General features: G+C 37.9%; 1 protein-coding gene across 3 annotated transcripts in view; it reads right to left on the bottom strand.

The window, feature by feature from the left end:
• SLC10A7 (solute carrier family 10 member 7) overlaps positions 1-25,065 on the bottom strand; it is a 140,365-nt gene that overhangs the window by 99,688 nt on the left and 15,612 nt on the right. For all 3 annotated transcript variants that reach the window (XR_012688598.1, XM_075199072.1, XM_075199063.1), the window contains exons 2-4: positions 21,510-21,592; positions 10,900-11,036; positions 5,868-5,943 (exon numbers count right to left, since the gene is read on the bottom strand). Coding sequence is in view for 2 of the 3 variants with exons in the window: in XM_075199063.1 (XP_075055164.1) it covers positions 5,868-5,943; positions 10,900-11,036; positions 21,510-21,592 (296 nt within the window). In the remaining variant the exon portion in view is untranslated. The remainder of the gene's footprint in view (positions 1-5,867; positions 5,944-10,899; positions 11,037-21,509; positions 21,593-25,065) is intronic.

Here is a 25,065-nt window from a genome sequence, read left to right as displayed (position 1 = left end):
GAATGTAATCTCTTGTATTCATCACCTGTGGAACAAGCATAAATATCCTCAAAACCTGAAATGATAGGGGCAGGTCTTGAGGACTGGATTTGGGAACCACTGCTTTTGACTGAAGAAGCAACAGTGCAGACTATATTCTGTAGATGTGAGGATTGCAGACTGACATAATTAGCAATACGCTGAAAAATTGATCTCTTCACAGATCCCATAACCAGGCGTACCTCACAGACCCTAAAACATACACCTCGTCTCTGAGCATATTACACAGAAACATGGCGTGAGGTATAAATATTAGAGATGCTCACTGACCCCCGTGTTTTGGTTTTGGATCTGGATTACGGTCGTGTTTTGGTTTTGCTAAACCACCCTTGCGTGTTTTGGTTTTGGTTTTGTTTGGTTTTGTTTTGCAATTTTGTTTAAAAATCAATGTTTTTGGCCATAAAATAACCGAATTTAGTGCTCCACCTGTTTCTTGGATAAGTAATCTGATTGTAAAGCTAATAAATCAAAAAAACAGTTCCATTCCTGGTAGGCCGTCATTAATTCTACACACAAAACAGATTGTCTTCCTCTCCATCTATGCATATTGGCAATGCAGCCATCGTCTTTGCATGTATATTACACCCTACACTTATAGTTAAATATGTAAAGAAATGGACAAAGGCAGTTTGGTTTATGTCTCTATAGGCCCCCCTCCATTTGTAGAAAATAGTAAAAAATTCAGCCGTTATAGACTGTACAATATAAATTAAAAAGGACAAAGGCAGTTTGGGGCCAGTCTGTGTATGACACCCTACCCTTATTGAGAAATTGCCAAAACAGCAGCCTTTAAAGACTGTACGTGATATAGAAATGCCCTAAGTCCCTTTCCTATTTGGGGGTAGATTGCACCCTACACTTATACTTATAAGTATACTTATTTTTTTGGGAGTGTTTTTTTCCATAATTTAAAAATACTATGTACTTTACCAGATGACGTACAGGGAAGACTACCATCAGGACTGGTGCCAGCACCTGCTTGCTGATTCTGCTCATATGTGGACTGCTTTGAATCCATTTTAATGAACCCAAACCACTTGTAGTGCAAAATATTCAATAGATACTGCTGCTAGATATGACTTTTTACAGCCAGAAAAATTATTGTTTCACACTGGGGAATATGGGACACCCCAAAGCACTTGTAGTGCAAAAAATTGAAAAAAAAAAAAAAAAAAAAGCCTCCTCTCTTCCTGCTCTAACAATAGCCAATAGAATTGGTAATAATAATAGAACTGAATAGATTAGAATTGAAATAATAATAATACAAAGAATAAGGTGTACAATTATTGCTCTGTCCCTGCTCTAATGCAGCCTGTGACCTAACCCTGCTCTCACCCTCTGTCAAATGGCGATGGATTGCTGTGGAGGCGGGTATTTATGCTTTTCAAATATCGCGATAACCGAGCTCTGAGATCCGACTACGTCATGATGACGTTTTGCCTCGATTTCGAACGGACGGTAGAGTACTGATCCTGCTCGGCTCGGTACTCGGATAGGCGAAGTTCGGGTGGGTTCGGATCTCTGGGAACCGAGCACGCCCATCTCTAATAAATATCCACACAGTGAGAGAACCCCTAATTACACGTGTATTTATTAATGCAAGTTTATGACTTACCGTATTTCCCCAAGTATATGACGCACCCATGAATAAGACGCACCTTAATTTTGGGGCCCAAAATGAAAAAAAAAAAAAGCTTCCTGAGACAACTGGGGTCTCCCACTGCCGGCTGGTTTTCCTGCGCCGTCTCATGCTCTGAGCATGCTGCCCTGCTGGCGGTTTCCAGATTCCCGGGTGCCCCCTGCCTTCTGAGAGTCCCCCCTGGCCCTGGTGGCTTCTAGCTGAGTGCCTTACCTCTACCTCTCGGAGCGCCTATCACGGCAATTGTGGCCTGTTTCCGGTGGAGACCAGGGGCTGGAGTTGGAACAGCCCGGCTTCCGGTTACGCGGCGGGACTTCCGGCGGGGACACGCAGTTCATACAGCCAGCCGGGACTCCTCTCTCCTCTCACATCCAGGTGCCGACTTCTTCATTCAGGTAAGTAAGACTTGCAGTGTATAAGACACACCCTTTTTTTAGACCCAAAATTTGGGGGAAAAAGGTGCGTCTTATACATGGGGAAATACGGTACTTCTCAATTTGTGCCTAGTCTTTGCTTTCATGAGGGAATTGACACCTTGAGTTGGAAGATTTGAAGAATAATAAAAAAGAAGAATATTTCATCACTTGAATATTGGACAATATTTGTGAAGTATTGGGCATTGGACATTATTGCTTTATTAATTATATTATATGATAGATTGTGGCGCCAAGGATATATTTTGTTTTCTTCTGATAATACGCCAGTCTGGCACATGCTCAGAGCACAGAGGGTGCATCGGTGAAGCTATGCAAAATTTACTCTGGAGATGGGTAACACACTGTTCCCCCCCATGGAAACAATAATATTTTACATGCAGCACTCCAAAGACTAGCAACAGATGTGCTATCAATATAACAATACACACTTATTATAAAGTACAGCTACAAAATGCTGTGGTCTTCATTGACAGAGCACAAAACTGTTGAGGTGCAGCGCCAAACTGTCGTCAATGGTGCTTGCATTGTGCAGGTTCACATAGGTTGGAGGAGTTATTATTATCCTTTATTTATAAAGCACCAACATCCTACAAACTGCTGTACATTGAGGGGATCATGATACAAATAAAGGACATACAGTGACATGAAACTGAACTAAACATGGCTCTGTCCAAATGAGCTTAGAATCCAATAAGGGTGGGGAACACTAGACTTATACTGTAGCTGAATAAAAATTGTAGTGGGTGATGGGGAAAGTGCGTGTGGTTACTGTAAGGCAAAGGCATCATCAGCCACCAATATTAATGTAGTGACTGTCATGTTTGAGTGGCTATCAGTTGTCTGGTACGGTTGGAATGAGAAGAGACAGTGTGAGGTGGAGACGTGAAAGCTGAGCGAGTTTTTGTAGAAATCTTAAGACCGTCAGATGCTGCCAACCATACCCATCTTTTTACCATGTATATTACCTTAACCTCCTTCCTCACCTGCTTCTACAGAAGGCTGTCACTGTTTATGCAGCATGGGCCCTCTTGTGGTTATCTGCCCTCTAGCAGCAACTGTGTGTCCCCTGCATTTGCCTTTGGTATCCTGCTTGTTGGTGGACACAGATCCAAGGCACTTGAACTGAGAGGAGTGAGGGAGTTACAACATACTTCCAACTTTTGAAGTGTGCTGATTGAAGAGGGAGGGGGTGCGGAAAGTTATATAATTTTGGCACCATGACAAATAATCATTTGGGACGATGGGGACGGGCCCAAAATGACGCTATTCACAGTGAATTACAGCATGGATGTTCCCATCCTGCCCACTTCAATAAGAAGTGTGCAGGATGCGGGAGAATGGCCTGCTCTCCCGGGAATCCGGGCGACCTACCCGGAATTCGCGCATCATGATATGCACTAGATGCAGCAGTGCAAATTAAGGCACATCAGTGCCATTAATACAAGAGGTCCAGTGTGTTTCTTAATTGTGCGCTCATTACCAGCTGATGGGATCACTACAGACCCTGGAGATAACAGTATTTCATCATCTGAGTGTTGAAAGCATCACCCACAGATTTGTCATATTAGTTTTAAACATTCTAAGGTACTTAGAAGACTTCTTGTATAAAAAAAAAAAAAAAAAAAGGATTTAGAAAAAACTCTCCAACATTTGATTTATAAGCAATTAGCAATAATAGGTGCCATAGATTTTTTTCTGAGTGATAATAATAGATGTGACACAAATTACGTGCCCATAAGTAATTCTCAGGTACCTTTGATCTGCAGCCCTGAATGAATTAAGTTGCCTTCCGTCGCTGGCCTCTGGGACTCTTTCTGAATCAGACATCTGGCTACTTTGCTGTTTTAGACTAATCCAGCCCCAAAGGATTATGGTGGGGAAAATGACAGGGAGACAAGAGGGCCTAACAAAAGCGGTGATGTTAGCAGCGTACACAAGAAGGGTTGTTAACCCACTCAGGGTATTGGAGCAGTGGGCTGGCACAGGCCAAGCAACATCTCGCTGTTACACTTTATGACTGTGAAGCAGAACTTATAATCACAAGTACTTAATTATTTATTATTTCTGGAATAACAGAGTAAATACTCCATTTTGTCTTAACAATGAAAGGAAAATTCATTGGTATATGTTGGAGAGGACTCCTCATTACGCCATATATCTAGAATATCTAAAACAGGCCTGTCCAACCTGCGGTCCTCCAGATGTTGTGAAACTACAAGTCCCAGCATGCTCTTCCAGCTATCAATAGGTTATCTACTGGCAAAGCATGTTGGGGCTTGTAGTTTTACAACACCTGGAGGGCCGCAGGTTGGACAGGCCTGAGCTAAAATATAAAAACTATGAGTTCCAATTTTTCCAGGGTGTCCTCTTTTTTTCACCACACAAAATCGTTTAACTCACAAAACTTATTTTCCCATAATTTAAACTTGAGATATTCTGCACCAGCGCGAAATGATTACTCGCATGTACCCAGACTGTGCTCCCATGTTCTGCATTGCAAGAGGATAAATATGTTCAGCACAGAGAATCTTCTGTGTCTTTTTCCCCACTTATTAACATGACAGGACACATAGTAAAATGAATCAGTCCAAATGTCAAATGCCTCTAGCGGGCAATGGTAGAAACTTGCTTGCCTTTACCAAGCAACAAGTCTGATGAAATAATGGTCGGGTGGGGTACGGAAACATGGCTGCCATTATTCCGACAACACTTGTCCCAATGCGGCGACCCCGAACACCTACTTCACGACCTGGCTCCAGGACGACTGCTGTGACCGCCGACTGCCAGGGATTGAAGAATCCGGCCACTCTGCATGACGTCACTGCTGACCGCGACGCTCTTCTCCTTGCTGTTAAGGTGGAAATGTAAGTATGTGGCCATAGACAATGTACAAAGTTCCACCTTAACAGCAAAGAGAAGAGCATCGCGAGCGGCAGTGACGTCATGCAGAGTGGCCGGATTCTTCATTGGTCGCGATCCCTGGCAGTCGCCGGTCACAGCAGTCGTCCTGGAGCAAGGTCGTGAAGTAGGCGTTCGGGGTCGCCGCGTCGGGGTAAGTATTGTCCGGGTAGTCAGCATCGATATGCTGACTACCACCGGAATGGTCCACAGAAAAACACGACAAAATGGTAAAAAAACTATATTATAACTTTACTGATCTATACTCTTCTTTGAATGTGGTGAAATAATATGATTCACCAGGACACCAGCTACTATTCCCATGGTCATAACCAGATTTGAACACAGATCATTTCAAGGCCATTAGTTGGGTAAAGCATTCGAGACATAACATGATATGTAATAAACCAATAAACCACCATAAAACATAATGGACCTGAGTCATTAAGGAAAGTAAAGCAAAAAAAAAAAAAGAGTACATTTTGAACCTTGGAAAAACCATGTTACAATGCAAGGGGTGCAAATTAGTATATTATTTTGCACATAAGTTAAATACTGGCTGTTTTTTCTTTTAGCACACAGATACTTGATAGCTCTATTTTAACACTGCCATTTAAAGTTGATCTTGTACATGCCCTACCCTAACTAGGAATCTATCTCCACATTTTAAATTTACCTCTCCCTCCAATGCAACATGGTTTTGCCAAGGTCCAAAGTAATTTTTTATTTTTTTTGCTTTACTTTCCTTAATGAATCAGGCCCAACGTATTTGCTGTCTGTTGTCCGTAAACAAACCAGCATCAGTCCATGCTATGGAATGCAGTAGGCAATACATACGGAGATAGAACACTCACCTCATTACCACCCACAGCTTTGGTCAAAATCACCGCTGAGGAAACCGGAGGAGGCATACAGCTTACCGTCTGCAGACTACAACAAAAGAAGTTTAATTAGGGGAAATAAAGTCAATGCTGCCTTCAATCTGGGTAATAGAAAATAAATGTTAAATAAGTAAAATGGCATGCACAGTCTCAAGTGTGGCTACAGGTATTTTATATACGCAAGAAAAAAAAAATACTATTTAATACTACTATTCATCTTCATGGAAATTGTACAATATTTTGTTCTTACAATGTCTAAAAAGTAGTACAATTTTAACACTTTATTGGCTGGTAAGGAAAGGATAGGTTATTGCAACTCTAGCCTACTCGCAGATTTCCCAGTCCAGTTAGAGGTATTGTTGTAGCCCACAGTACCCTAAATTATCATCATTAATATATATATATATATATATATATATATATATATATATATATATATATATATATATATATATATATATATATATATATATATATATATAGCACCAATCATATTGAAAAGAGTATTTCTTCTTAATTGACCCTTATAATCAATATAATACACTTCTTACAGCCAATACACAGAAAGAGTGTCACAGTAATTGCTAATTGTGCTGACCACAATCCCGATTCTCCTCTACCTAAACAGCACTGAATATATAGCTCCCTTAGGGAGAAATTGAATAGCGTTCATAATCATTTGTGGTTAGGGAGTCTGCAGTAGCTTGTGAGCCCTGGTATTACAGACAGAGTTGAAAAATTATCTACTGTGGAGTCATGTGCTGGTAGGCGTAGATACTGAATCCAAAATGTAATTTTGATGATGTATTACACAAGTGATGCAATAAAGCTATTGTGTAGATTCAGTTTGGAGTAAATCAGATTTCTGTTCTTCAGCCATACGCTTTAACGTTTCAGACTTGCGTTCTTTGTTGTAGACCTTAGAATTATGTAGAAATAGATTTTCTCCTGTAAATGAATGTACTAGTAGTGTCCCATTTACATTTATGCACATAATGATTAATTAGAAGCACAAGAGATTTTCAGTCAGACACAAGGAAAGATATATAAAATGCTGTACTATAATAACGATGCAAAAGTGAAAAAGACATGGGAGAGAGAATGGTTCTGCCCTAAAGGATGACTGAAAATTGGAAATGGGAGAAAAAGAATAGGAAGTAATCACAAGACGTCAATTCATTTTTTTCAGTGTATCTACACTAAGCACACTTAGGGCTATGGCACAAAAGCATTTTGCCACTGGGGCTATGAAACTGGCAGCCACCAGCAATCAGAAAGCACTGCTTAGCAGGATTGGGTATATGCCACCCCTAGCTTGGGAGAGCAGGAATAATAAATAAGGTATGGCAGGAGTTTTTTTGCCTACAGAAAAATATAGCAAGATAAAGATAAGCTCACACTGTAACTATTGGCACTAGGTAATTAAACCAATGAAATAAATTGGTGAGATGATCATACCGGCCAACAGTACAGATTTCCGGCACCCTAAAGATACATGGTTTACCAGAAGGCACCCAAATAGGCATGGTTCAGGCAGATTGGAATTGGTTTGAGTAGACAAGGGGGCATGACCTAATGTGTCCTGATTTGGGGATGTCCATATGTATGAATGACACAGAAGGGGCATTGCTTAGTCCAGTTCTGTACATCAGATGCTAATTTGTGGATGACAAGAGTTCTTTTTCAGGAGTCCACCAATAACAGAAAGAAAATGGGAAAGAGCCTGCACAATATAGGTGCATGGGTTGGGTGCTGCATTTTGAAAAAAACATATACTGAAGGGAAAGTAGTATAAGTGTTGACCAATTAAACAACCATAGTTTGCTGCTATCTTGGTATCCTTAACCCAAAAAGTTACTACCAATTAGCAAGACCTTGGAGAATATAGCCTGTGCTGCAATTACAGGATAACTGCTGGTTCAAATAAATCCAAATCTCGTTTCCAAGTATGAAATTTGTTGCAAAACATACTAATTAGTATCTATCGGAAGCTGGAACAGTAATTAGTAAAGTAATAGCGTGCTAGTATAGAGGATAATTGGTATAAATTGCAACTATGAGGCTCTGGATAGGGCAATTTTATATTTGCATCACAGGTATATTATGCCATTTTAAAGATAAGAAATGATTGGAAGTATAGAAAAGTGATTCTTATTTACTTTGTAGACTTCAGATTACATAAACCGAACTTTATTTCCTCCATATTTGCATAAAGTAAAATGACTTTCATAGATCCAATCAAAGCAATAGGACCCTTAGTGGGCAGTTCTGAAATCCTCACTAAAGTCTTTATTAGAAAAATGTGTATATTATATAGAATAATCCACTCCATACTGTAAATTATTACAGATAAGGAGTCACCTTGGATTTCTATGACCTGTATAAAAGTCCTCAATCTGTAGTCACATGCTTTTATATGGTCACAAAAATCTTCTGTATCTTCTAATATTCTTATAATGTACAGTGGGAAATGCATTATCATATATATATATATATATATATATATATATATATATATATATATATATATATATTAGAAGTCACAAAGGAGTTCTGTGACCATATGAAAGGCACAAAGTGATTTTTTTAACTGGTTGTGGAAATCTAAGGTGACTTTTAATATCCGTAATTCCTTAAAACATACAAATATTCCTAATTAACACTAGTGGTGACTAACCAATTATAAGCAACGTCATCGAAACTTACCATTAATACAGATATAATGTACAGGAGTTCATATGTATTATTAGCATCACTTGTGTATTATATTGTATTATATTGTTAACTTTGCACATTCCAACATCAGATTCACATATAACAAAAATGTTAAGAAAAGATGTATTAGAGTTTATCTAATGCAATAGTGAAACACTGTTTGTGCAGAACTTTATGTGACTAATTTTAGTACATTCAGGTGCATTTTGGAAACAGCAAGCATAAAAAAGGTATACCAAGGGGGCTGCTATGGATTTCTTTTTGGCCAGTCTCCAAATTAGTTCTATATCACAGGAAAACTCAGCTGTGATGATCTCAAGCTGTAATTATCTTACGTTCTGGCCAGGGAGAATATGAATGAGAAGGAAAGATTTCATGTACACCACACCATCATTCACTATTGTCTTCTCTTTCGTATTCTTCAAGAGTTGTAATTCAATGAGGGCTTCATCCCTTTCTATATTCATCCAACACACTAAATCCTAGGGGAGTTACCGGTTTAAAAACCAAAATGCATTAAGCACTTGGAATGATTATAAGGGACCAATTTTGAAAGTATTTTTGACATGGGGACGGCAGAAGGGAAGACTGTATGTCTGCAGTGGAATGGGAATAAAGGACACTTATTAGTGCTTAACGAAGAGCTCAGTGTCACATATGAGATGATCAGATTTAAATATAAGAAGGTTTCACGTACGGCGTGATGAATGCAACTGATTGGCTGATGTCTTTAGCCTAATTTCTCTTGACATCTTAATCCTTCCTACCCGTCAGCTAGCCCCTGAACATTAACATAAGTCAGATACATAAGCAATACAAAGACCTTTAAATATTTTAAACTACATGCAGAATTAAAGCGCATATATTCACAAACCATCCACATTCTTCTTTTCTATACAAAACTGCAGGAACTTTATACTATGAAGCTTTAAAATTGTGCTTAATTAAAAATGTAAGAATACCTTAAAAGCAAATAGATACTTCAGAACATCAGTTGCATTTGTTTTCGTCAAATGCAAAAAGAAAAAGTTATAAGAAACAATTTCCATTAAAAAAAAAAAGTATTTATAATTTTCAACCTACAAGTCTAACTAAAAGGTCACCAATAATTAAACACACACACACACACACACACACACACACACATCTGACCATCTGACCAGATTGGAACCATGCAGGCCCTAAAAGGATTGATTTGCAAACACACACAAAATAAATCCCAACCATCAGATTCAACTTGACATTGAAAAATGAGAATAGAAGGGGGAATTCAATTCTCCCCGAATTAGCGCGGCGTTAAACCTATTACCGTTATTACGGTAGTTTTAACCCGGCATTCTGCTCAGTAATTAAGCGCATATTTACCGTAATAACAGTAATAATGCACAGGCCGCGTTACTTTTACCCGCAACGTGGCCAATTAAATTGAATTCCCCCCCCCCCCCGAAAGATTTAATCATATCAGAGTTTCTAAAAAAGTTATTACTAATGGCAATGCTTTCTTTAAAGGGATTTGTAAATGCAGCGGTATATTTACTAAATGTCCTACAACTGAAAAGTGAAGGTGTTGCCCAACCGGATTTTAGCCATCATTTATTTAGTACTCTCTAAAAAATAATAGTTAGAATCGGATTGGTTGTTATAGGCAACATCAACGTTTAGTAAATCTGCCCCTTAGACTACTTTCATCTATTGGCAATGTACTGTATATGCCTCCAAGCGTTTCTGTTGTCCTCAACTATGATACAAAACTGGTCTGCGGATAGTGTATATACAAAGCTTAGAACTACGACAACAAGTCTTCTAATGCAATGGACATAACTCTGCAAGAAGATTTAACCCTGATGCTGTTGTTGTTTAATTACTGAAGGGTGTGTGAGAACTGGGCATTAAGGCCGCCCCATCTCTGGACTTCTGTATTGTAGGATGCTATTGTCTGGTGATCTCACATGATCACCAGACATTAACTTCTAATGGGGCAAACTGTTTGCAAGAGGGGACCCCCTCTTTCTGGCATGAAAGCGAAGCCTAACGATCAGTATCAGTTACAGTACTTATCCTGCAAGGAACATTGTAAAAGTATATGCTTATATTATACGATTTTGTTATTGGCAATTATAAAAAGATCTCCACACCATTATTACTTTATACATTTTTAAAATTTAAATTCATTATATAGATAGATACATAGAGAGAGAGAGACTATGAATGAATAATGAATATTAATATACACCAGTGAAATACTTGTAAAGTCTTGTGTGGTTTTTAAATAGCATGCTGCAATACATACCCCTTTAAGAGCCATTCATTTATAGGTGTAAGCGCCAGCACTTGAAGGAAAAACCATATTGCAGTTGGGAAAAATACGAGTGTAAACACCTGGACGAAGAGGTGAAGCTTCACGTGCATCAAAGCACTTGTGAGTTCCTGGAAGAGAACAGAGTCAGCATCAATTAACAGTCTCCTTCACTGTAATATTGTTGTTCTAATAAAGATAATACAAGACAGAGCTATATGCTCTTCTTTTGTCAGTATAGTCTATTTCATGAGTAACCAGTGAGCCATGTTGGTCCTCAAGAAGCCACTTGTTAGACTAGACATTACTTTGATCATGCACATTAAGTGTCCAAGATGCACCATGCACAATACGTGACCAAGATGCACCAATTCATTAGTGGTCATCAGTATAAAATCTTATTGTGTGTATATTAGATGCACTTTACTGTATTGATCAGGGCTTTGTAAATATCCCCCTAACTAGGTTATAAAATAAGAGGGGCTACCACAAATGTATAGATAAGGCTGATGCTGTGAGTTTATTTTCAGGGCATTGTCCAACACATAACTCCCTGTAATCTAAGAAGGAAAAAAAATGGAGTAAATGTAAGTATTATTTTAAAAAATGTGGTATGGATTAAGGACAGCCTTTGTCCTTAATCCATGTTCAACACCAGCTATTGGACATAGCTCTTCTAGCAAGACTGGCGCGACCCTCAAACATGCCCCCCGAGCACAACATAATTGTTCCAATCTTTACTTCATTTCACTTAATAGCAGTCACAGGCAAGACGCTACAACCAGAGACAGAGGCACAGCAGCAGCTGTACTGTAAACAGATGTTGCTTAGCAAACAGCTGATCTACTGTGGAATCAATATTTTGCCTCCAGAGAATATACAGTTACCACAGGTCATGTGTATTTGAATACTAAGTATGGCTGACGTTTCGTATACAAAGTGTATGTAATGTAGTGTATTCAAATGCCTATAAACATGTTTGTGAATGTTCTACCAGTGTGACATTAATGCCCAACTAAATCCATAAAACTGAAAGTGTTATGAAAAAAAGGTAAAACACAAAAGCATTTTCCAGAGCAGCACTGTTTTAAAAAAAAAAAAGAAGAAAAGAAAAAAAAAAGTGGCAAATTGTAAAGGAGTAGCCCCCCCCCCCCCCCCCCCCTCAACCACAAGCAATAAAACTACATAGGAGAGCTACTATGCAAATATAAAATTCAATTATCTATTCTACAAATTTGAATGTGCCATAACCTACAGTAACCAGACATTTCCTGTCATTGTCCAACTTGTACTAGGTCAAACAAAGCAAACTGTTGATGTGATAGCAGAATATTTACACGTTGTTACAAAAACAAATAAACACAGAGCATTTCTCTCAGAATGTTGCAAGACAAAGATCTACCATCCTAGGTAGACATTTTTAAAATGGCAACTGTGAACACACAGCATAGCCAAAAATGACTACATTAGCACATAGGCAGATGGGCGGCCCAGGGCACAGTTGTTAGCATTGTTGCCTCGTGTTTGTATGGGTTTTCCCTGCATGTTCCGGCTTACTCCAAGAGTATATAAATACATTTCCTATATTCTAATGCTTGAAAATATTTCCACTAATTGCTTTCAGTTTCATCAATCACATTCGCTGCCCTTCACTTATCAAGGATGTGCTGGTTTATTCTATCACTGTAAAAAGGTTTAACAGTACTACAGGCTTTGGTATACAGTAATGCTTTAATTATAACCAAAAATCTAGAAGATAGAAAAAGATAGATTGAAAGATAAATAAAAAAAATTAAAAAGTTTTCATCTATCAAATATCTCTCTCTTTACTTACCAGATAGGCAGCAGGACTTGCTCTATTTCTATACTACCTATGATAAAGCAGCCTGTGCACACTAACCATGAGAAATTGGTCAGATTTGAACGCTAGTTTATACTTTACTTAATTGGTACACAAAGCAGAATATGCAGTCTGTTGTATATACTAGCCGCAAGAAAGGAGTATGTTTTGTACACTGTCAACCAGAATGGGATCGGCTGTATATACGAGTGATGTCTGCCATAATGTTAGAGTAATGCAGAAAATGAAAGTTGCTCAATCAATTTATAAGTTTACAGCATGAGACAGAAAGGGAGGGGGTCATCTAGAAAAGAGACATATAGCATAAGTCTAAAGACAGTATTCCTTTTTTGTTTTGTATTGGCTATTTGGTTATATTATTGCTGCGTGAAAACTCACATTTATTTACATAAGCCATGCCCACAATTTCATATGAAATCCTACGGCTCTTTTGCAAATCACACTGAACACCACAGTGAAAGTTTCTGGCTTCTAACTTTTGGAAGTGGCCAGCAAAAGGCACCGACAGCACATGTAACGTGAATAGAAATGATCACTCAAATATGAAACACTTTCAAGTGGTTCCTAACCTTCTTCTGTAATTGTTCCCTCCACAGGAAATACCCCTACCAGGAGATAATTGCTCCTAATGTTACTCACTCACTGCTTCCCAATACCTTCAAACTAAGCCTGTAGCTGTGTCCCCAGACAGAGCATCTGATGAACTCTGATGTGCTCATCTGTAGTTTGTGATAACTCCTGGCATGAACAGCAGCTGTTGCAGTGACCGTGCCTTGTTTGTTCTTCACCAATCAGATTCATAGCTTCCCTGTTGCCATGGGAAGCTCTGTGATCACATCCAGAGAAGCAAATGTAACCATCACACATTTATTCCACGCACTCTCTCCAAAATTTAGGCAGCATAAGTATCCCAGTTGTATTACACTAAATAATTATAAACTGAATATAAAGCAGGGTCAGTTGCACATACATGTAATTGATCTCTATATTACAAATGAGTGTTAATTCCTTCAAATTACATTGTAGTACTACCCTCCCTGCTCCTCCACTATTGCTTATTGTGGCCACTGGAAAATAAATCCAGTAGAATCCCTATAGCTGTAAAGAAAGAAAAAAACACTTTCACTTTCCAGAACTTTGGTGAGCACTGAGGACATCTGTCTTGGTGCATGACATTACGATCACTGTAGTTCTCTCCATTGCCAGAATCCTTTAAACAAAATCCTCCCGATCTACAACCTTCCTCTCCCATTCATTCTCCTTTTCTTTCTTTACATGGTCCTAACCACACTGCCTTTACCCCTCTCTTCTCTCCTTTCTTCTAAAAACTTCATTCGACACAAGGGTCAACAAAAAATAATGCCACCTTTATTATCACCCTTTGGAAATCGCGGTGAAGGAGGTCATTCATCCAGTGGCGCAACTGCAACATTTATAAAAATCCGTTTAAGGTATGTGAAATGACTCCTGTAGTTTTGCAAAGAACCACAGTTCCTCATCAGTGAAAATATTGGTGCGAGAGGTAATACTCCTGGCAGCCCACTGGGATAAGTTAAGATCATGGATAGGTTTACCTATGCCAAATAAGGAGAGATTTCTATTTGCGGGAGTAAAATCTTTGGACAAACCCAGGGTCCTGTCCCAGACTCGTAGGGCATCTAGGGTGATGAATGGGGTGTGGAGAGGTTTAGGTCTGCAAGGTATGGGTAACCAAATCAAATCTGCAATAGGGAAGGGCCCTTTCTAAATCAACCCAGGGCTTACGATGGGCTGGAAGCGCCCAGTCTCTGATCTGGGAATTAATACATGCCTCCTGGTATGTCAAAACCAAGCTTGCTAGGATGAGCTCTCCCTGTCACTTGGACAAGGCCAGTCAATGAAATGATAAACGCAAAGGTTTGCCCTTACAGATATATTTGAGCACTAGCGAGTGGAGCATGTCCATAAACGTCTTCAGAGTGAGGTAAGGTATTGTAGGTTTTTCGGACATTAACTTGGGAAGTAACATCATTTTAAAAATCAATGTGGAGACCTCAAACGATCTAAGAATTAGACAGTTTTGTAAGTTGCGTAGTCAATTGGGGGTAGTGGACATCAAATTCGTCAGAAACCTTCCTAGGAATATGAATGCCTAAGTAAGAGACAGAACTCTCCTACCAGACAGAACGAAAGCGGTGTTTCAAATAAGGCAATATATGTGCTGGTAAATTGATAGGGAGGGCCTCTGTTTTGGTGGTATTTAATTTATAATAGGAAGCCCCACTATAGGCGTCTAAAATCTGGTGCATGGATAGTATCGTCGTCTCCGGGGTGGTCATAAAAAGGAGAACATCGTGAGCAAACAGGCAAAGATCATGGCTAGCTCCCATAGCTTGTAGAAGTCCGAAGGCATTCCGCTAAAGGCTCTATGGCTAGAATATATAGGAGGGGGGGAAACAAGAGTTTTAGCAGTTAATGTGATACTATAAAAGTGGTTACTAGATCAGTGGTGATATAGATATATATATATACACACACACACATATACACTTGGACCCCCAAGTATGAGGGTTTTATTCATTTGGGACCCAAGATAGGTAGTACTGCATATCTGATCATCAAGAGACCCCAGGTTCTGGTTGCACACATCTGATCTAAACACTACTCTTAAAAAATGCTAAACTTATACAGTCTATGATATAGGAATAGATAATGAGGCTTTTTGCATACTGTAAAACACTTTGGGCATGCTCACCAGAGTAAACCCCAATGTATGTAGTATTTCTGAACTAAGAATATTTCAGTAGGCAGTTAGCCACAAATATAGTGAGGGCCCATGGCCATTTTAATTTGTCACTGGGAAGTCACAAATAGGAAAAATAGAACAAAAAAATAAACAATAATAAAAAGAACTAGATTTTGATGTAGTACTATCAAACTATTGAACATTTCAAGCAACAAACATCAACAAAAGCAACTTTTCTGCAACTGTTCTAAAGTTATACACGACATGGTCTGCAAATAAATAAGATAGTGTTTCCAATATACACAGACAAGTAGAACTAAGGAATACATGTGTGTGAGATTAGGAGTTGAACACATTCTTGTATTCCTTAAGGAGCATAGGATCTCTACGACATTTCACCATTTGATCCCGTTTCTGGCCAGTCCTTTCATTTTTCCCCCAGCTTTTTCTAATGTATAATGCCCCAATTTCACTGCTCTTTTTTTTGTTTTTTCATATAGGAACAATAGAGTCTCACTTTCTTCTTGACTCCTTAAGAAGTCCAGCTCTAGTTCTACTATTGCCCTTTCCACTCATTAAAATAAAGTACAAATCATGAATTCTGCTGCTTACGGGTGCAGGAGAAGTTTGAAATGCCATCCAATTAGCGCTTTTAACGCAAGAAAGTGCTAAGGTGTCGAAGTGTTTCAAACTTCTCCTGTGTCCCCTCGCAGGAGAACAGACCACTATACTGGTGCTGGATGAGTATCTCACCAACCGCTTAAGTCCTGGACACCGGACCCATGTGACTGACGCTAGTTCAGGGAGGGGGTGGACAGTGCCACTTTATTTCTTGATAGAGTCCTTCATATAGCCCAGACATTACCAAAAGGCATTTCCAAATCCAATATATAAACCTTTGTATTCTTAAAATAGGTTTGAGGCACAAGTCTACGAATGTCTGTATTAAGTTATTTACATATTGATATCTCAGAACTAATTTCACTGATGTTAGCCTCACTGAAGCTAGTTACAAAAAGATTATGAAACCATTCCCAAGTGGCAATATGCAAACAAACCTCCCAAATTCAGGGGAATCGACTGAAAAATCCTTCTGAATAGGACTGGCATATTTGTAGATTAGCAATAAGGAAAAAAAATGATCTCTGTTTGGTTCCCTGGAATATAGCCTTGACATATGCAAGATATAGCTGTGTAAAGAGCTTCAGCTCTTGTTATTTTCTTTTCAACCTAGTTCTCAGTAACAACGTTTTACATATATTTCCTAATACCACAAGGTACAGTACGTCTGCATATGTCAGTGCTACTTTAAATCATAATAATAGGTTTTCATATGGAAATGTATAGGTTAGGAAGTTTCCCAATATAAAACAACCACTGGTAGGAAATATGACGCAAACGGATTGGAAGGACAGGATACATTTGCAGCATAACAGAAGGCAGAAATGATGTCTTGATTACACCAATCTCACTCTTTGTAAGTGGTATCCCCACAGTGTTCAACAAAATATAGATTTCCTGGATGCGAGGATATAAAAATGCTTTCAGGATATATTAAAACAAACAACATGGGAAATAGAACAAGTGATTGCCGTAAAAATAAAGACATGCATGTATTTCTTGCACAAATATTTAACTTTTCATTTCTAAGACTGGCTCTTGTTTGACATCTATTACACCGTTTTCCATTCTGCATTTTCCCTGTTGGTACATGAATTACATTTGTAGGATTTTGAGGTTTTTGCTGTGCTTTAATAACCATCCTCTTGAGATGTTCAGATAAATAAACGCAATTTGTCTCCAAGCTTCATTTGTAGCTGTGGTATCATACAGACCCATTAACATTTTCATGCACACCGCTTTTATTTAATGGTTTCAAATGCAGAGCGGGGTAATACATAACATGCAGTAATTGTAATTAAATAATACAATAATTAGACTATAAACTACCGGAGTTAGGAGGCCATGGTAAGACATAGGTGTGGGATTGCTGCTACCTGCTTTGTGCAAAGGAAAACTTTGATCTTTACAGTTTTTAAAAGTAGTAACTTGACCTTAGTGTAAGTCAATAGTGAGAGATAAGGAGCTATATTAACAGCCACCTGGTATACAGAAGACTCCAGAAGGAATAATAGAAGACAATAAATATAGAAATGTGCAGACACAAAGGTCAAGGGTAGCACAGTTAAGGGGAAAGCATAGCTATATATATATGTAATTTCATTAACCTTTTATGTAGTCTCCACCAGATTGCAAACCGTACCATATGTCAGTCATTGTGATGCAAGCCTCCAAATTAAACAATCATCCACCATATTAAAAGGACAACTCCATGCAAATGAAATATTTTACCCTTAAGCGATTCCCCCAGATAGCAGCTACTCACTACAGCTAATGCTGGTATCAGTTGTCACTCCAGGCATAAGAGCCTGCAGAAATTGAAGCACATAGTTTGCATTGACCAATAGTCAACACAAGGAGCCATCTAGATGTCAAATCATCTGTGCTGAGTAAGGCTGGGTACACAATATAGTGGTTTCAGCTGATTATCAGGCCAATCACACAATAACGACTGTTCGGTCCAATATTGGTTAATGTGTATGCTGCAACGATTATCATTCCAAAGAGCATGGTATAGTTTCATTTGATTTTCAAAACCAGAATAAAAATGTCAGTCAATGATGGAACAATGTTGTGTGTATGCACTCATCAACGGCAGTGTCCATAGATCTCAATGGAGTTTGCAGAGGCACAATCTTTTCAGTCAATGGTTATAAGCGCAGATCTGAAGATAAATTGTGTAAAATGTGTTTAGTGTATACACATAAATCGACATTCTGAACGGGACTATTGTTTTGTTTTTTAAATCATTGGTAAAATCATTAATGATATCGCATCAAGAGAAATTTAGTAAAGTGTTTACCCAGCCTATCGAAATATGGGTTTCCTTTGCATCAGTTCTTAACAGTTCTACTACTTTGGAAGGGTGGGGATGATAAAAGAATTAATCTTAAAAGACTGCTCGGTTAAACAAAACATTCTTAGCCCAGAATGGTTGAATGTGTAGTCCAAATATGTGTTTATAAAGTTTTATTGATTTAAGATTTGACACTCTCTTATGTGTAGCATGTAATGACATATTTGCTTTCCTAGGTAGGACAATAGCATTTTAGAATGCTGCATTTTAAGCAAGAGAAACCTGACCTCCTGTACTGGCACGTGGCTTTGAATTGAGAATGCTGCTTTAATAACAAAGCACTCCAGCTGCACAAACACTCCGTGTAGCCCTAAAAAGAAGATCTAACACTAAAAACTGGACATACGGAATGTTCCGAATGCATCCTACTTCTGTACAGCCCTCTGCACCTCATGGGTTTTACCGATTTTCATTGTCGCCTTCTAAGTAGTCCTGATATTATTGTATTTGTTTTCCCATGAATCTGTGTGCAGTCTGTCCTGATCTTATGACACGTTATGTACACAGACTTTTAATACTGTGGTACAGTACTTAACATCCATGTAGAGAGTACAGACATCGTACAAAATTGAACAGTTTTCATTTTGATACACAGAATTTAATGCTGAAATATAAGAGCGGTACATTTGTAAAACAAATGCATCATATAAATGTCTATTTTTTTTTTTAAAGGATTTAAAACATGGATCAAGGTATTATAAGTACAGCCATTTCTATTCAGCTTATCGCTAGAATATTGCAGTTTGTAGAGCTCATTGTTTAATGTAAGTGCCTATTTGACGATATCTCAGAACAGCTAAATAGGTTTTCATATGTAGATGTGTACATAAAAAAAGTCAATGCTAACTATAGAGTGCAGTCTCTGGGTCAAATTCAGTTGTCTGCAAAGTGCTGTCGGACATCACCACTATGGGCCTGATTCATTAAGGAAAGTTAAGTAAAAAAAATTTAGTAAATAGTCTCCTGGACAAAACCATGTTACAATGCAAGGGGTGCAAATTAGTTTTCTACTTTGCACATAAGTTAAATACTGACTGTTTTTCATGTAGCACACAAAAATATCAACGGTAAATTTCAGTGTACAAATAAGCTATCAAATATGTGTGTGCTACATGAAAAACAGTCAGTATTTAACTTATGTGCAAAGTAGAAAACTAATTTGCACCCCTTGCATTGTAACATGGTTTTGTCCAGGAGACTATTTACTAAAATTTTTTTACTTAACTTTCCTTAATGAATCAGGCCCCGTGTCCGTCTGCACGTACTTCTGGTTAATACCGCACTGAGATCTTGGCTTATTTCTGCTCACACCTCAATGAGATATAAACAAACAAAGAGTAGATTTCAGGCCAGACATCGCCGCACACTGTCTTCATGGACCCATTCGGAGGCACATCGCTCAGAATTGAATCTGCCCCACTGTGTACAGTTTGTTTTGATGAGAGTAATGTCTAATAAGATAATGAAGGAAGTTTGCTGGCTGATAATACTGTATATAAAAGGGCAGAGGCAGCACATGTCAATCTAACTGGCCATAAGGAGTGTTTAGATGCCTTTTGAGTCTGGATCACCATCCTCCCAGCAACCATACACAAGCACTTTTTACCAAACAGAGAGGTCAAGAGCACCTTTCATGTGCATTTCAGCAACAAGAAGTAGCAATGTGATATATTACTGTCACAGCCAGAAGACATTTGCTATTCTTTATGTGCACTCACTGTGGAGGCTTCCATTGTATAAGCTGAATCAATTGTTATAGGAAAGCAGCTTACCAGCTGAAGAGAAAGTAAAGACATTGTAGAAGCACAAAGTGAACTGCATTCTAAATATAGCGCGAAGATAACCCGGACAGTCATCAAAAATTGTAAAATGTTAAATATCCTAAATTCTGACTCAACGCTTAACTATTGAAGCATTTTTCTAGTTTTCAGAAATGACTTGATATTGTGTGTCCAGATAATGATCCTATAAATGTAGTACAACCCGACTTGATGATACTTTGCAGTTCAAGGTTATCACATTTTTTTCTCTGAAGAATATAACAGTATTAATGGCTGAGTCATTTGCAGGGGGCTGTCTATCTCCAACACTATATTTTCAAACACACTTTACAAAGGTTGGCAGAATTATCCTACAGACAAGCAAAAGTATTACAAGCCACTATCATAGACCTTTATGTTAAACAGAGGGTTATAGAAAAGGTTTTTATCATTAGGAAATATAAATTCAAAAACAAACATCAATGGGTAGAGTTCCCTTTTAATCCCAATGAATGGGACAAAAGCTACACACAAATGACCCAATTGTCATACAATTGGTGCATGAATGGACTCTAAAGTCAATATCCATTCTAACAGAATTGGTCAATTAGCGTAGAGAGTGATGTCTGCCGATAAGTGACGCCATGGAGTTCTGTTATCAGCTAGCCCACCAAACTGCCTGATCTGGTCGTAACAAACGTGGATGGCACTGCAGGACACAACCTGTCCATACGCCTTCCACAGAGTCTCTTGGAGCTCTAATGAACATGTATGAATGAACTGTTATATTCTGATTTATCTGGCTGCAGTGCCCCACTACTCTGCACGTGAAGAGTGGAGAATAATAGTGCAAGCTCTGTACAGAGGGGCTAATTGATAAATTGTAGTTCATACATTTCAGTTTGTGCTGCACCTCTCTGTGCTTGATACTGTAGAGCGACAACAAAAAGTAGTCAGGATACAAAATGTGAGTACATAGTTTATGTAACAAATATTGTCAGGATACAATCAGTTTTAAATTGACCAATGGTAATTAGGTATATAACTTCAATACAATGCAACATAAAAAAAAATATTTAAAAACAAAAAACAGAAACCTAAGTGTTTATAAAACCATTTTGCATTAGGAAACAAAAAACAATAAACATGTATTTTACTATACCATATAAGTGACACATTTAGGATGATTACCCGTTACATTAACTTACTGGCAAAATGATCACCAAAAACCCCAAAGCCCATTTATTCCCCTAAAAATGTATTTATCTTTATATACTGTACCTCTGTTTTTAAAGACAGTCCACTGTTAAAGAAAATAGCAGACACCGCAATATATGTTATGGTAATTTCTGGCTTCAATGGTCCTAAAAAAAGCAAACAAACAATCAATCATATAAGTGTTAACATCTAGAAGTAAATGTCTATGGCAAACATTATTGGGATTTGGAACAAATAATGGAACGGTACAAATGTCTATGGGCGATAAACAGGCCGATCCTGCAGCTCAGGCCATGCACCGCATAACAAGATCTGCATCCAATCTGACCACGTACGTATGACCACATCAGAGGACAACCGGCCATTTGGTGCACAGGCCGAGCAGCACTGATTGAGACCCGCTAGCGAGGTCAGCAGATGACTGCTCACACAGGCCGTTAGTGACATCTTCCCACCACAATTACCAACAAAACCAAGTACAATCCCATGAATATTATGGATCAATGTACAGTTATAAAACTATTCTGAATACAAACATTATTTATTAAATACAACATTAGTTATATTCACGATCAGCAGCTGATGTGATTTTAAGACAATCTAGGAACATTTCTCATCCCTTAGCTGTGTGTGACAAGGGGTACCCCAGACATTAGGGGGTGTCTGGTAAGAAAAGGCAACAGTTACTTTATTTTCAACCACAAAGACAAACTTTATACCAATAAAGAGCAAGCCTCACCTATATATAAATACACATAGTTTTTCTTATGGCAGATTAACTACTCTGCAAAAAATAAAATGACGTTGTTATCTCTAATCAATTATATGCAGTATATACTTAGGAACGCTGGGAAAAAAAACAACAAAAAACAACATTTCCACACAGTTAAATCATACTTGCCAACTTCCAAAAGTTGGCCTCCAGGAAGTGGAAGTGGTTATGTGGGGGGGGAGCTCAGTGAATTGCATCATTTAGCCCCGCCCCCACAAGCGGGTGCATCATTTGACTCTGCAGGGGGGGAGGGGAACAAGCAAAATTTATGAAATTCCCTTAGAATCCCATCATGGAGGCTCCATATTCTGCCCACTGCACTAGGAAGTGGGCAGATGCGGGGGAATGTCCTACTCTTTCAGGAGTCCGGACAAAAGAATCACTATCCAGGTAATTACTCAGATCAATCGCCCCAATCGTCTCATCTACAGATACCATTGGGTAGATTTACCCGTTTTTTGGTAGCTTTTACGGCGGTTTCAAAACTGCCACATTTACTAAAGGCTAAACTGCCAGAAAAACAGCTGTAAACAAATTTCACAAACCACTACTTTACAAATAATCATCCCGATGTTTACCATGATCAAAATACAAAACAGTCAGATTTACTAAGCTGCTGTTCAACAGGCGAGACTGCTCAAACTGCATGTGGTTTGTGCTATCTTTCCATTCAGAACATAACATATGGCACCATTGATTTCTGAATTATGGGAACAATAATTATATTTTGATTAAGGTCCAATATAAATATAACATTTGCCTCCATAAGTTAATATTATTTTTCATCATATTAAGGGCGCAATATTATGGTATTATGGACGTAATATATTAATTCTACAAGTGTGCATCATAAACAATTATTGCCCCCATTAGCAGTCAAACTCCTTAATATAATTATTTATTCATACTGGCCCCATAATACAATAATACTGCCCTCCTAATATGATGAAAAATAATAAATTCCCCCTTAAATTAATTATAAATTAATTTTGTCTAATCAATAAATGATTGCCCCTATAATGCATAAGTGAATCATGTGTTCTGAATAGCTAGATAGTAGCTATCTAGCCAATCAGAAGCAGGTATAAAAAAAACCTGTCTTGTTTGCTGGCAGGTTTAACTAAACCACCGGTGATTTAGCCGTTTTCTTCTCAAATTGTCTTATGGTTAGTTTTTACATTTACACCACTCACCTTAGTCAGTACATTGCAGTAAAACATAATAAGAAAGAGCTTACAAGAGAAAAATAACTGAAGATCAACATGCAAAAGGTTAGCACATTCACAGTTTTTTTAATTATCTACTATGGTTTCGGCTATTATGACTTAAGAAATTTGTGGATAGTGTTGAAAACTAGTTACAACTATATAAGTATTACAATTGTCTCTATATGGGTTCCATTTAACCTTGTCACCTTCCTGAATGTTTAGCCAACACACAATTTTATAGAATCTAACATTAATAATTCTGCTTGCATAGCTCAAAATGTTCATTTTCAGTTGGAGGTAACAATGGTTTCACTATAAAGGGAACACTTTTTCTGAACACTACTCATACCTGACAAAGGGTGGAGAGTGAAACATGTTGCTAACTAGGTTTTGGGGGAATAAAACCAGAAAGTGCTTTGTCTGTTTTTTATTTTATTAGGTCTTATTTTTCATATGTAACCGATAGGATTATTATGACTCAAAGACCAGAGAGAAAGAAACCAAGGTGTATATAGGGGCACTCTGGGATGTGTATCTTGAATATGTTAAAAAAATATAATCTTTATCAAATCAATTTAAAATTAACGCATTATCCTTATTAGTGAAAAAGCCAGAAAAATATTAAACACTGGGAAAGTGAAAAAGGTGTGATGTTAAAATTGTAGATCAACTACAATAACCCATTCTCACGCATAATAAATTGATATATATATATATTTTATATATATATATATATATATATATATATATATTATACATATATATACACACACACACTTTTGTTTGTGTCTCTCTTATTATTATTATACGTGTTCATTTTGTTAATACACTGAGAGTACCATCTCCTTTATTATATAATAATTGTTATTAGAATATACTTTATTTTTATTTCGACCATGATTTTATAATAATTTGAATATTTATTATACTAACTTGTTTCTAGCCATAACTGCTGTAATCACTTTGTTAGCAGCAAATTGAAAAACTAAACTCATAGTAAAGGTAATGAAGTATTTACTAATTTTCCCGAAATGGTAGATTATCCAATTTTATTGCAAGGTTAACGTCTCAGTCAGGTCTGAATGTACAAACGTTATGTTTCTTAGTTATATGAGAAAGAAGCTAAGAATAAAAGGAAGCCAAATAGAGTCTATTTACTGGTAGGTTATAGAAACATACTGAGCATACAGCAATATGCTCTGCGACATCTCTGCTGTACTTTATGTTAGACAACAGTTTGAATATTTGTCAACACCTTTTCAGAGCTGTATTGATGGCAGAGGAGATTATCCCCACTGCTGAAACAACATTGAAAGACAGACCTCACAATGCAGGTCACAGAGTTCTGTAGCTCAGTTGAAACTGACAGCCAGCATTATATTCTGGGTCTGGTCATGTTGTAGTTCACTGAACAGTGAGTCATAGCAGCATAGAAAGAGGTTTCTGTATTTTATTGTCTAGCACAGAGCAATAACAATGTGTGTGAACTGGAGGTCTGATTTAGGAAATGTTTTAATAAATTCCATACACTAAGGCCAGGTACACACTACAGAAATTTTCTCCCAATGTGTTATCTAACGATTGTACCGAGATTTTTAGTTCAGTTTCAAAATCAAATGAAACGATAAGATGAGCTTTG

This window comes from Mixophyes fleayi, chromosome 1, assembly GCF_038048845.1.
Source record: "Mixophyes fleayi isolate aMixFle1 chromosome 1, aMixFle1.hap1, whole genome shotgun sequence".
Classification (NCBI taxonomy): Eukaryota; Metazoa; Chordata; class Amphibia; order Anura; family Limnodynastidae; genus Mixophyes; species Mixophyes fleayi.
The sequence above is the reverse complement of the archived record's forward strand: the minus strand, read 5'-3'. Positions and strand labels throughout refer to the sequence as shown.